General features: G+C 39.8%; 1 protein-coding gene across 2 annotated transcripts in view; it reads left to right on the forward strand.

Annotated features, from left to right (window-relative positions):
- TOMM40L (translocase of outer mitochondrial membrane 40 like) overlaps nt 1-14,272 on the forward strand; it is a 586,774-nt gene that overhangs the window by 255,086 nt on the left and 317,416 nt on the right. For both annotated transcript variants that reach the window (XM_078669218.1, XM_078669219.1), the window contains exons 3-4: nt 4,977-5,069; nt 9,667-9,768. In XM_078669218.1, coding sequence (XP_078525344.1) covers nt 4,977-5,069; nt 9,667-9,768 — 195 coding nt within the window. The remainder of the gene's footprint in view (nt 1-4,976; nt 5,070-9,666; nt 9,769-14,272) is intronic.

Genomic DNA, 14,272 nt, shown 5'->3' on the forward strand with positions numbered 1-14,272 from the left:
ACTCACTCAAATACTAACTCAATACTACTCACTCTCAAATATTATTGCTACTAACTCGAATACTTACTATACAACTCCATAACACTCTCTACTCACTGTAATACTCAAAATCAACTACTCGCTACTACGCACTCTACTAAATAGCATCTAATGTATAGTACTTACTATAAGACTGTACTACACACTCTGCTACACTCTCTACTACTGAACATTACTCACTCATAATTAGTCACTATATACTACTCACTCTTTAGTACTAAAAGAAAAAACACAACTTGTATATGTAAGAGTATGGCTGTGCATGTAAATGTGTGTAACTCTAAGACTCTTTACTACTCACTCCTACACTCCTTAATAATAAATATTACACTCTAGACTACTCGCTTTCAAATACTCTCTACTAATAACTCTCTACTACTCACTATAATACTGTACTACTTACTCTACAACTCTCTAATACTGCCTAATAGATTTACTAATGAGAACAAATGCTGTAAGGTACTCACTCTAATACTCTACAAAAAACTGTCTACTACACACAACTTACTTCACACTACTACTCTCTCTTTACTACTCACTCTTTCATATTCTCACTCCTCACTGTACTTGTTACATGAAAAATATCTAATACTGTATACTCACAGTACTACTCAATATCAACTACTCACTCTACTACTAAAGTACTTACTCAACAACTCTCTAATACTCCCTACTCACTTTAGTACCCAAATAAATACTCTACAGTGCTCACTATAACGCTCTATTACACACTCTACTACACACCCTTTACTACGCTCTCTACTACTCACAAATACTCACTCAAATAGTCACTCTATAATACTCACTATCAAATATTATCAATACTCACTCGAATACTTACTATACGACTCAATAACACTCTCGACTCACTGTACTACTCAATATCAACTACTCGCTACTACTCACTGTACTAAATAGCATCTAATGTATAGTACTTACTGTAATACTGTACTACACACTCTGCTACACTCTCTACTACTCAACATTACTCACTCATAATTAGTCACTATACTACTCACTCTTTACTACTAAAAATAAAAATACACTATTTATATGTAAAGGTGTGGCTGTGCATGTAAATGTGTGTGTCTCTAGGACTCTTTACTACTCACTCTCTCACTATATAATACTCACTCTTTCACTTTTTACTACTTGCTCTCTAATACTCTCTTTACTAATAACTCTCTCCTACTCACTATCAACTACTCACTCTACTACTTACTCTGCGTGTGGGTGCTAATGCAATAGGTCTCGCATATGCAATCGATTAAGCTATTGGCAATGTAAATGACAATGCCATTTATTTATGATTTAAAAAAAAAAAATCATGAGCAATGCCAATAGCTCTACCTTTAATAATGCCGAGACCATTGCATTGTAAATGTTTGTTTTAAATCTTGTACCACTATGTTGATCATTTATGATTTTTTTTATGATCTGTCTGTTTTATCTGCTCAATAAAAATAATAATAAAAAAAAGGCGTTTTCTTTACCTCGCAGTACGGAAAGCACAGTATCAATGCAACCTGTACCGCCATCTCAAAGGTGCAACATTTTACCTTCGAAGTGGGCTTTTTCTCTTCCATCCCTCTTGACAAAAATATTAACTTCATTTTCCACAGCCATATCAGTTTGCCCACGTTCCTACCGCCCAATATTAACTCAAAGATGCCCCAGGACGGGAAAGCGGGCACTTTAACTGCAAATGCCACACCTAACAGTATTTCGCCTATGCAAGCTTTGAAAAAGGTGTTGAAGGTGCATATAAACAGAAAAAAACACAGTTCTTTAGGTAACATTGCCATCTAGCGGTACAGTTTTAAAATGCACTTAACAAACTATATCCAAGCTTACTACAGTGACTACCAAGCCCAGTGCTTGGTGTGGGGCGACCCTGGCTAGCCCTGATGGCACACTGGGGTGCTGCTGTGCGCAGATTGGGAACCACTGTATTACAAAGTATATGCTGAATTGGCTATTCCCAGTTTGCAAGGACTGACTTACAAGTCCCTAATATATGGTACCCAGGTTAGGTCCGCCCATGCTGCACCACTGATTGTGCCACCCTTTGTGTGACAATGTACAAATTAGCTTTCAGCCTGCCACTTCGTACTGGAAGCGCAGTGGCAACACTTCCAGTTTAACATTGCTATTTAAACTATTGGCAAAGCTGCCACTTCCCTTTACTTTATAATAATCGTAAGTCTCCCCTACAGAAGACCTATGAAATGAAATTAAATGAAATGAAATAAGATTTGTAAAGCGCATGGCTGCCCGTGAGCAGGGAACTCTACATTAATAAGTAGCATATGTATTTTATAAATGTCTTACCATCAGCATTTCTAAATTGTGGTTTTGCTGTGGAAAGGCTAGTAGCCCCATTGAGTAACACAGGGTTACTCGCTGCCCCCCCTCAGCCTGGCTAACTTATGAATGGGACAGCCTAGATGGGTGCTGTAAGGTATCAAATTAATCGCGGCAATAAACCGGACCTGGTCCCAACAAATGCACCGAAGCACACCCAAGCACTGTTACTTTTATCCTCATACAGGTGTGTGACACAAAAGAAAAACAGCTCCAATCAATGAAGTTCCATTACACCAGTTCCATTTACAATCTTTCAGTGAGTAATCCTCAGCAGTAGATGTGTCTAGTCATTTGTATTTTATTCCATTATATACAAAGAACGGCAGCCGACACGAGTTTCGTTCTCCTGGACTTTCTCAAAGCTTTTCTCAAAGTTATGCCGAACAATGCATTCCAATGTGCCTGAATCGAAATTCCAATCGTAAAAGAGACTTCTCTACTGTAGTAGTAGGTTTGCCAACTTGGATCTCTTTCAATCACGAAAAAATGAAGGCTCACCCAGCCATAATAAACAATGTGGTACTTCGTACATCACTTTCAATCAATTGTGCATGATTCCATGCTAGCCATGTATTCAAACCTGGTTTTATTGGTTGGCGTTCGTACCGTGATAAGTACGCACACTCGAGTTCAAAGTGTCAGGGATTTCACTGTGTTCCCAAAATTCCTCGTGTTAAACCGCACCTGATGCCCACGACAAATTTAATGTCACAATGAAGAAAAACAACTTTTAGAACGCTGGCTCTCTATGACTTGCGGTCCAGTAGCTTCACACGGGCATGGACCAACAGACAGCATTCTGCCCGCCTGGGGAGTCATGTGAATGACTCCCAGGCTTAGGAACAATAGCAGCCTACTACATACAGGGCAAGGTGTTACCTCCCTTTCCCAGGAAGCCACTCAGGGTGTTAGCAAAAAATGCGAGCTTCAACGGCGAAGCGGCCTTTCGTGGTCAGATGGTGTTTACACGCTTGAGGGTCTGCCCTTTGTTGAGGAAGATAGACTGAGGACAGGGACAGAGAAGAAATCCCAGTGCCCAAACCGGTTTTCCTGTGGGTGCGTCACCCTCAGGTAGCCACACCTCTAGGGTGGTCTACCAACCTTCTGACATCTGAGGAACGGTCCCGAGATCTTAAGAGGGGACTGAAAAGTGCATTCTGGGATTACGAGATGCCACAAATAGCTAGAAAGTCGTCACCAATAGGGAGATGACCTGTTAAACCATTGGCCAGTGACTGCGTCATCCCCCTAGGGCCATTTCTGGGGATGATTATGCCACACCTGACCCCTCCATCTCAGATCATGACGGAAAGGGAACAAGGACCGAAGAAGGACTGTCCTGCTGCCCTTTTGACTGCACAAAGAGAGACTGCACCATCTGCAGGACTGCACCTGTTGCACTTTGGACTAGCGAAGAGAGGACTGTGCCTGTTGCTCCTGGGTTGGGGAAAAGTTGTGTCCCTGTTTCAGATCAGAGAAGTGACTCAAAGTAACAGAGGACTGACCATGTGTAACCTGCTCCGGTGTCAGCACAGCTGAAGAATCCCACACCTTCAAGTTGCTATCCGTGTCAGAAGATTTGCTGCTAGCTGCCGTTGGGCACCCCAAGAGAGCGATCCATGATGTCCAAAGCTGCACCTGAGTCAGCCAGAACTGAGATTCCAGACTTGGCACCCAAGAGGGACACCTTCCCCCACAACTGGATTTCGCTGGGACTTTGAAGGACCCGAGCTCTGTGGCCAAAGTCGTCCCACCTGACCATTGAACCGAGGAATAACCGCAAAGGCACCCCTATCGACCGCACAGTACCCGGAGCATCCCTGCGCATCTACAGCTTCACAGCATCAGGACCACTCCATTGATGTCTATGGCGGTTGTGCTGTAAACTGTGGAACTGGACTACAAAATGCTCTGGTGACCAGGCAGCAGTCCAGATCTACCCCATTGGCCCCCAGACCTTCTCCCTGTCAAATTGAGTTGCCCAATGCAGGCTGGAGTAGCCAAACTAACTTTTACAAACTTCAAAAGTTTTCAAACTTTACGTTTGCCTGCGCTTCTTTGCAGTTGGATTAAAAAATGTAGATGTTAAGACTTTTAAAATCTTTATCTCTGGAGCCTTCTGGTGGATTTTGCTCATCTTGGACTCTAAAAATTAATAAAAATATTTATTGATTTTTATGAATTGGTGTCATATTTCTTTTGTGTTGCCTGGCTTCCTTATTTCTTTTTTTGGTACTGTTCCTTTGTTCAAGCCTTGCTACTCGAATCCATAGCTACCCAGAGTTGAGCTTAAGGTTGTGTAAACTCCTGACTGTCCCCATGATACTTTTTGTGAGAGTATTCCATGAGAAGGCTGAGCAGCCATACCATATAATGTACCCAGATTCTCCTAATCTAGCAGTCAGCTCAGAGTCTTACTTTTCTACCTGCGGTGCAAACCCAGCTTCTCAATATCAGCATCATGATGCCCTGGGTGATCAAGCACATTAATAATTCTGTTCAATAATTCATTAATTTGTTAATTAATAATGCATGTATGTAAAGATGCTGTTTTCCTTGTGTCTCTACAGGTGAGCCACACAATCCATATGAGTACTATTAGTCATTCAAACTATCACATGAAGGCTTCGTACGTAGGAGACCAACAGCTGAGCTCAGCAGAGGTATGGCACTTATAGCAATACGTTGTTAGAAGTACCCACGGTGACTTTGAAGTTTTCCTTGGTATTGAAAACATTGGCCTATTCTGTTGGTGCAGATACCAATGAAAAATGTTTGACACAGAAAAATAATCTGCTGTTTACTTAGGGGCTGATGCTGATTGACATACTATCCGCTTGTGAGAACTGGTTACCCTAAGTTTTAGTAGCATGTAGAATAATAGTTATCTGAAATCACTTGTTTGAGGATGGGTCACTCCACTACTGATAAGAAAGATGAATGACTGTGTTTTATTTGCAACAGCTAATTACTTTTCTGTATTTATACCTATTATCGCGTAGTAAAATGTATTACATTTATTCTGGATTCTGGTGAATGTACTTTTCGTTTATTAAAGCACACTATAGGAAGTCTGTATGTCTTCGTTTTAATATGACACATAAATTGTACTAAAACCTAAGGTCATCTGCTCCTAACACCTGTGCAATTCACCATTGCTTGCTGTCTGTTGACCACTGAATGCTAACCAATCACTTTAAGCTAAACACATACAAACATGAGTAATAAACCTATAGCAAATGATGATATTCCATTTACTCAAAAGAGCTAGGCTAACCCCATAACCCATCACACCAAGTGAGGAATCTAACTGTGATTATAGATGTAAACATCCCACTGATTCCTCAAGTTGCAGGGTGATCCTTCTAAATGATGAGATACATATTCCGCATTTTTCCTATAAACGGGATGGTAAATCCATTCTGTATTCAAGACAAAGAGAGTCTTTTTTAAATTGACAATTAAATGCTTGATATCGGTATTTAGGGGGAAAAGGAATGTGATATGTGGAGCGGGTGTATTGAGGCTTCTTGTGTCCTTGTGACTTTCATAGCACAGCTTAATGCTCTATGGCTCTTTGATGGATGCAGCCCAAATTTAGTTCCTTGTAGGCACATGTTGCCATTTTTGGAGTTGCCTGGCTCCTGGTATGTTTGGGCGCCATCTTGTAGAGGGGTTATAACCTTTTTCATTGATTTTATGCGCTGCTTTCTCGCAGCTGTTTGAGCTCATTTTAATTTGCCAGAATGATCCTTCAGCAGCGAAGCCTGCTAATGGGTTATTATGGGGTTGCTGGACTCCAGTTTGACTTTTTTGTATCACCCACCTCCTCGGAGCACAGTCACGCCCCCACTCTCAGCGGGCTATTTAAATCAGATGCTAGCACGTCCGCACCGCTTTCATAGCAAAGCTTAATACTCTATGAATCTTTGACGGATACAGCTCATATTTTCGTTCCTTGTAGGCACATTTGTGCCATTTTTTGGAGTTGCCTTGCTCCTTCTAGGTTTGGGCACCATCTTGTAGATGGTTTGTACCCTATTTTAATGATTTTATGCATTCGTTTTTTCATTTGTTTTTTTAGCCCATTTTAATTTGCCAGAATGATCCTTCAGTAGGGAGCCTGCTAAAGGGTTATGGGGTTGTTGGACACCGGTTTGACTATTTTGTTTCACACACCTATTTTCTCGATCTCGTTCCTCGGAGCTCAGCCATGCCCTGTTGGGCCAAGACCCCTCACTCAGCGGGCGATTTCCATCACATGGATGCGCACAGCGGAAGCGCCAAAGGCCCGCTAAAGGCGTGCCTAAGGCAAGCCGACTGCGCTCGTCCGGAACACGCCTAGCGCCACAACCCGTGCCCTTTTCTCATCAGGATTGTTACCCATACAGAAATATTCAAGAGAGGAACTCATGGCCTGCAATACAGTAGGTGAGAATAGTAACTGCACCATTGTATAATCCTTTGACCTTCGCAATCAAGCCCCTATGACTCCTTTAGCTGTGCGATTATCAACATGCGCTCATTGGTGAAGCATAAACTTGAGTTTGTGGAGCTAGTAGGCTCGTATAATCTGGATATTATTTTCGTTGCTGAGACTTGGGTGGATCCATCATCCGGACTGGAGCTGTTCGAAGCACTTTCAGCCGGCTATGCCATTCTCAGAGCCGATAGGTTAGAAAGGCGGGGGGAGCTGGTGATTGAGCTGGCGGGGGGAGCTGGTGATTGTTTAAAGAGACAACATGCCAGTTTTAGGCTCTCTAGCAGGCGGAGCCATGGAACGCGAAACGCTTTCTTTTCAGCTCGAACTCAGCAAATGCTTCACATTTAAAGACCTATTGATCTCAAGTTTATGATTGTGGTACTGCTTTTCTAATTAATACAATGGTTAATTTTGAGTTAAAACAAATCATGCAGCGGGTCACCCACTCGATGGCATTTTTACAAATAATTCTCTACTGGAAGTTACAGAGGCCATTCCAGTATTTTGGTCAGACCACAAAGCGGTTATGTTTAAGGTTAGTACTCCACTCCCACAATCAAACAACAATTTTTCCCCTGCTGCCAGTAGTCGCACCTGGAACAAAATGGATTCTCTCGAATTTCAAGTATTTCTTTCCAACACAAAACCCGTTATCAACTCGAAGGTTAATCAAGTAACTCACACGTGTTCCTCCTTGATTAGAGCAGCAGAACCACTAGCACCTTTAAAAGCTTATCCAAATCGGCATAAAACCCCTTCAGAGCTGTGGTTCACAGAAAAGGTTTGGCTACAAAAACAGATTTGTCAAAGAAAAGAACCACAGTAGCGATCTAACTATGATCCTCTAGATAAAAAGAATTATGCCCAATCTATATTAGTCTATAAAAAAATATTCATGGAAGAAAAAAGCAAATACTTCTCTTTAAAAATATCACAGTCTAGAATTCATATTAAGAGCTTTTTCCTATAGTAAAAAGCTTAGCTCAGTTACCAGAATTCAATAAGAACAACTGCAGTCAGGACTTTTTTTTTAAACTCTTTAGCCAAATTTTTCCAGGTTAAAGTAGACGTTTTTAACACCGTTATAATTAATAATCTAAATCGGCCAGCTTTTACAGCTAATGAAACTCCCTTTTAATCTAAAACATTGGAGATTTTCTCCCCGCTGAATACAGAGGAGATTTAAAAACAAATAAAATCAACTAGATCAGGGTCACCATCAGATCCTCGTCCTCCACGGATTGTTCATTTAGTGTCACAAATGAGAAGCGACCAACTCACCAGCATTCTTAATGAAGTCATAACAGGACTCTTTCCAGGTGACTGGAAAATGGTTTCCATTTTCGCTCTAATAAAAAAAACAGATCTGTATGGACTTGTTTCCAGACTGCCATTTCCCCCAAAAGTATTAGAAAGGGCACTGAATATAGAACTAAAATCCTCCATAAATGACAACAAACCTTTGGATCCAACCTAATTTGGATTTCGAGTAGCACTCAGCACTGAGACTACTCTGGTTGTGGCCTCTGAAGAACTATGATTAATCTTAGACGAAGGTGGGAGGGGTGCCCTGATCCTATTGGCAGCCTTCAACACGGTCAACCATGACATTCTAACTGAACGACTCTTCCTAGGAATAAAGGGCACTGCTTTCAAGTTACTTAAATCCTTCCTGTCAGATAGGGTACAACACGTAGTGATGGGGCCCTTTTCCTCTGAACAATTCAGTCTGCCTTGTGGGCCACTGCAAGGCCCCACCCTTTTCAACCTATATGTTACCCCACTGGCTAGGCTCATTAAATCTTGTGGTTTCTCAGTTGTATCTTACGCTGACAATACCCAGTTAATAGTTTCGGTATCCAGTAACTCTGTAGAAAGAGGAGAACGCTTTAACATCTGCATTGCCCAGATCAATGAGTGGATAAAGATTAACTGATTAAAACTTAAGTCTGGGAAAACAGACGTTCTCCTCCTGGGTAACAACACCTCATTTTGGTCATCCAACTGGTGGCCAACATGCCTGGGTACTCTTCCCTCTCCTGTGACAAAGGTGAAGAATTGCTTGAAGTAGCTCCAAGACGCCCATGGGCATTCGAGTGCTATACAAACTATAAAATCAAATCAACATGGGCATGGTCGACAGGCTCCTTATTGTTGGACAGGTGTGTACTCTAGTTATCCATGTTGATTACAGAGCATGGTGCATCCAAGACTGATCTGGCTTTTAGACCACCGCATCATTATTTTTTCACACCAGATGTTTACTGCCTCCCTTCACATTGAATATTTGTATTGTACAACATGATGCACATTTGTATTGTACAACATGATGCACATTTGAAATCTTAAACGTTGTTGATTATTCATCACACAGTTTTCAGACAAGTGTAGAAAATGGATTACTTAAACCTCATACATGTTGGTGCACATCAAATCGAGCAAAATGTCAAAATAAGCGACACATTAAATAGCTAGAAAGCAGCAAAATGTAATCAAGCCAAATTGTCAACATCATAAGCACCACAATTATTTAATCCATCTATTTGTCTAGGTACATAGTTATCTTAGTGGGTGTATGTGCATGGGTGCCTTTATATATGTTACTTTATGTGCTTGGGAACCTCTGTTAAGTTGTTTTCTGTATAGGTCTTCTTATATCTATGTTGGTGCGTGTGTACTCCTCCCTGCAAATGCTTGTCTGTGCATTATTTGCTTTTTCACTGATTGCTTATCTGTGAACCAGTCTGAACTCTCTCTCTCTCTTTTGGTGTATTAAGATTTTTCCAACACTGATTGGGGACATTGACAATACAGGCAGTCTCCATGCTCAGATCTTGTATCTCCTGACTGATCGCATCCGAACAAAAAGTGTGTTCCAGGTAAGCATGATAAAGCACTTGCAAGTATGGCATCTTTTATATTTGTAATTTTCATACCAATATGTGCACAAAAATGCAAAACAAATAGTATGCAGGACTTACATAAATTCCTTAAATCGCACAATAAAACCATAATTTCAACAAGAAATTTAAGGACTAGGGAGACTGTTGATTTGACTCATGGACTCAGACGCCTGATCCTTTGCTCGTCTGTAGTGATCAGAATGCATTGTCCTCTGATGGTTCCTCAGGGAGCCTATCTGTCCTTTTCCCAGTTGGCCGAAGGCTGAATGTGAAGTACCTCTCATACAAACTTGAGATGGTTGGATATGCCCTGATGATCTTTAAAAAAAATCTTTAACTGCTGAGCAGGACTTTAGTTTGTGAGCTGCCATTACAGTAACCTTTTCCGAGTGTTAAATTCACCGGGCAGTTTAGTTGAACGTATGTGCAGTAGACAAATATTGCTTCGCAGTGAAAGTAGAAAAGCTCAGAAAACTGTGAGCTCTGTACAAGATTCAAGTAGTAGTACATGTAAAATGTGTTCTTAGGATGCACGATAAACCTAAATCCTGTTTCTGTCTTACCTATACTTTCGTACAAAACATTTTATCAGGATTGACATACTGTTTTATTCCTGTTCTTTGTAGCATGGCACCTTACTAATCTTTGTTCTCAGTACTGTTCCATGTCATGTAAGACTTCAGTGTTGGTTTTCTCAGCACTGCAGCGGAGTTATTCCTTGTTTTTGGTTGATGTTTGATCACCTTAGGACAGAGCTTCTCCCATGTCAACTTTGTCATAGTAAAGCTCTACTCTGCTTCAGCTGGAAGGTGATTTTAGCTAGAAAGTATTACGTTGGATTCAAGATACTTGGCTGACAGTTTATGTTGACTTGCTTGTGGTGCAGGTATGTGATACTGTGACTTTGGGTTGGGTGCATGGCATTTTCAATAGAGTGTGATTTGGTTTGGGTGACTGGTAGATAGTTTGGTTGGAATGTAAGGCAGTCAGCAGTGATACTATATATGGATGTGCATGGTCCATGCAGTTGGAATACCTTATGTGGTTGGTTCGAGATTGTTGGAATAGACATTGCAAACTGTCTTGAATGGAATACTTTTGGTACCAGCCAAGCAGATGTACCCGAATCGTTGGTTTTGGTTTGATGGTGTGGTTCGGATTGGTGAATTGGATTGACCGTGAGATGATTAAGTATAGTATGAACAAGTTCGTATTGGAATGAGGCATTTGTGACAGAAGTGTGAGTTGGGTTGGCGTAAAACTGGAGGCTGAAAAACAGAGTTAGCTAGTTCAGTTACAGTAGATAGTAAGAGATTATTTGATAGTTTGGTATCATTAATGTTTGTGTTGGATGTGAAGAACGTTTTCGATTAATTTGAATGTGTAATAACTGTAGTTCCATTGGTGGTTATTAGGGCTTCTAATCTTATACATTTCTGTGTTTATTTTTGTTCATTTTATCTGTGCTTATATCTAGTTTGTGTTTTGTAAAAAATAAATCTGCAAACAATATACATCCACATGTTTTTTAACATAAGCACACCTATTTGATTGTCTGATCGGTTTTAGTGCTATAAGAAACCTTATATAATGCACCACTTATATGAAGCTCAGTCATATGAAAACATTTGTATTTTAGTATAACCACACATACATCTGTAGATGTTTAACGCTTAATTGGGAAACCTTGTATCCTTTTTTAAACATACCTGTCTTTTCAGTTTGTGAATCCACTGACTGGTTGTTTGTTAGAATATCGTATGCAGAAGCATTATCTGACATAAATATAATTTCCTAAATATTGTTCACCCCTCTAGGATTTAGATGGTCTATTATTAACTCTAATTGGGCAATATATTTGTGAACACTTTTTTCCAGATATTATTTTTTCAAACGTATTCTGGTACTATAACTTTTTGATTGGAGTCATGACAGCATTGAAAACCACTCAAAATAAATATTTTCTAGTGTTCCCATATGTAAAAATTAATGTAGACAAACAATTGATGATTTCCCCCATAAACACCTATAAAATCAGTCAAAATGGAAAACGTATGTATACATTTGAAGCTAATTTATAATTCCCAAAGTAGTGTCATGTACATGTAGGGTTAAATTGTCGTTTAAAAACAGCATAATTTTTTGCAAATCTTATTTATATACCTTTTGGGCTACCTCGCTGTAAAAATCAAATACTACAGACACAAGTGCCAAACTATTACCATATAATTTGCTATAATATGTGCCCTCTATTTACGGTCCACCAGGCCTATGTTTAAGTAATTTATTTTAGTCAGTTTTCACCATTTAGAATTCTTTTCCCATGCATATGTTTGTTTATGGCTATTGAGTGATATTCTAGCTTTAGCTACAGGCTACCTTTATCTGACTATCTTTTTGCTGCTTATTCGGAGAGACCATTGTAGCTCAGTCTGGAATGCAAATGTTACAGTCCTCAAGTGCATTAGTTACTTGTACAGACACAAACAAGATTTTGTGATAAACTCAAGTGGTATAGCATTCCTTCATGATCTATGTCCATCAGAAAAATCATTACACTGGAAATCAAAAGAGCTATATTCTATTTCAAGTTTGACAATCATAGAAGCAAACACAATTAAATACATCCATAAATTTCTACTAAAATGTATAACATCCAGCAGTAAAAAACATGTAATGAAAGAGATTATACAAATTTTGAAAAGATAGAATGGTGTTTTCGGATACATTATTCATATTCATATACCACTTATCGTACAGAGAAAGAGTTTTCCTTTCTCCTATAGGACCCCTAATAAACAAGGAGACAGCAGAACAGATAAGATCAGACTCAAGGCTACATAAAAACTTGTAAGCTTCTTGATGAACTAAAGAAAATCTTAGATTATAATACTGAGCGCAGTAAGCATTTCCTGAGAGTGCAATAAAATTGACAGAATAAGATAAAGTGCATTGTTATTTGGGCAGAGATTCCGTCACACAGGCACCTAGGAAGTCGATTAGACAACACATCTCTTTTCAGGATACCTACAAGACGGTGTGTGATGCCTAGTCGGAGCCTTGTAAGATAAAAAATGTTTGGGACATTCAAAACCCTTACAAGATATCCCTGCAGCCCAGGTTGCATAGGTCCAGCAAGGAATGTCGTTACTGAGACTTTTTGTCTTTCCTTGATTATTTTCATGGCTACTCTTTTATTTGTACTAATGGCTTTGATTTCATTATTTCCCAAAAATATTTGCAAGGTTCTTAATTTTTAGATCTGCATCAATTTCCTGGTTTAGCCTATCAACCTGAGCCAACTAGGGTATTTTATAATAATGCTCAAGGGTAAGACAGTTGGTAATGATTGCTCTAGAAAATTGCATTTGCTCTTATAAAGTTGAAGACTTTCTCGGATAGGCTTGTTTCCGACTTTTCTTGCAAACCTGAACAAGGCCTCAATTGATTTTACAAACTTCAATTTCACTAATTCCAAGTAAGGGTTCCATGAACCAGAATTTGAAAAGAGAATACCCAAATAGGAGAATTTATCGTCTTCTAGTAATTTATGACCCCTGACTGTGTGTATTTTCTTTTTAGGCCTGCCACTTCCACATACCATAGTATAAGACTTAAATAGATTCAGTTTTAAGTCTTTCCGCTCCATGAATGCAACAAATCCATCGATCAGTTTATGGTGACCGTTTGTGGTTCTAGACTTTAACACCGCATCGTCAGCATATACGAGTACCGGGGTGACATGAGATCTAATTCTAAGTGCATCTGCATCTAAAGCTTGAAGCTCATTTTAGATCTTGTTTACATATAAGAAAAACAGAGTTGGGGACATCACACATCCATGTCTAATCCCTCTTTTAATGCTAAACCTGGTTGTGTATTCTCCCCCCAGCCCAATTATAACACGTGAGGCCATTGATGAATACAATTTTGATAGGTGGACCACTATGTCCATTGCAGCACCCATATCAATCAAAGATGTCCATAATGTTGTGTGGTACACCAAGTCAAAGGCGCTAGAAAGATCAGCGAAGCGGAGATAGATAGATCCCTGCTTTGCTAATGTATATTTTCTAACAATAAGATGCAGATTTATACATTGCTCCGTAGTCCCGATGTCCTTCCTGAAGCCATTTTGTGCATCAGTTAAGATACAATTCTCACTTATCCATTTGTCAAGTCTATCCAAAATTACCCTCCCTAAAATTTTAGCAGAGGAGTCCAAGAAGGATATTGGGCGGTAACACCTAGGGCCCCCCCTGTCTCTATTTTTAAAAATAGGAACAATAATGGAATTGGTCCAGGTTTCGGGAATAAACCCTCTGCCCACGGCATTAACAACATTTGTAAAAACTGGTGCTCATAATTCTATTAGATGCTTGAACACGTCAACTGGGACCCTGTCAGGGCCCGTGCTTTCAAGGCTGTAGATTGCCCAATGGCTACAATAACCTGATCCACAGAGATGGATTGTAAAGGA

This window comes from Lissotriton helveticus, chromosome 12, assembly GCF_964261635.1.
Source record: "Lissotriton helveticus chromosome 12, aLisHel1.1, whole genome shotgun sequence".
Taxonomy (NCBI): Eukaryota; Metazoa; Chordata; class Amphibia; order Caudata; family Salamandridae; genus Lissotriton; species Lissotriton helveticus.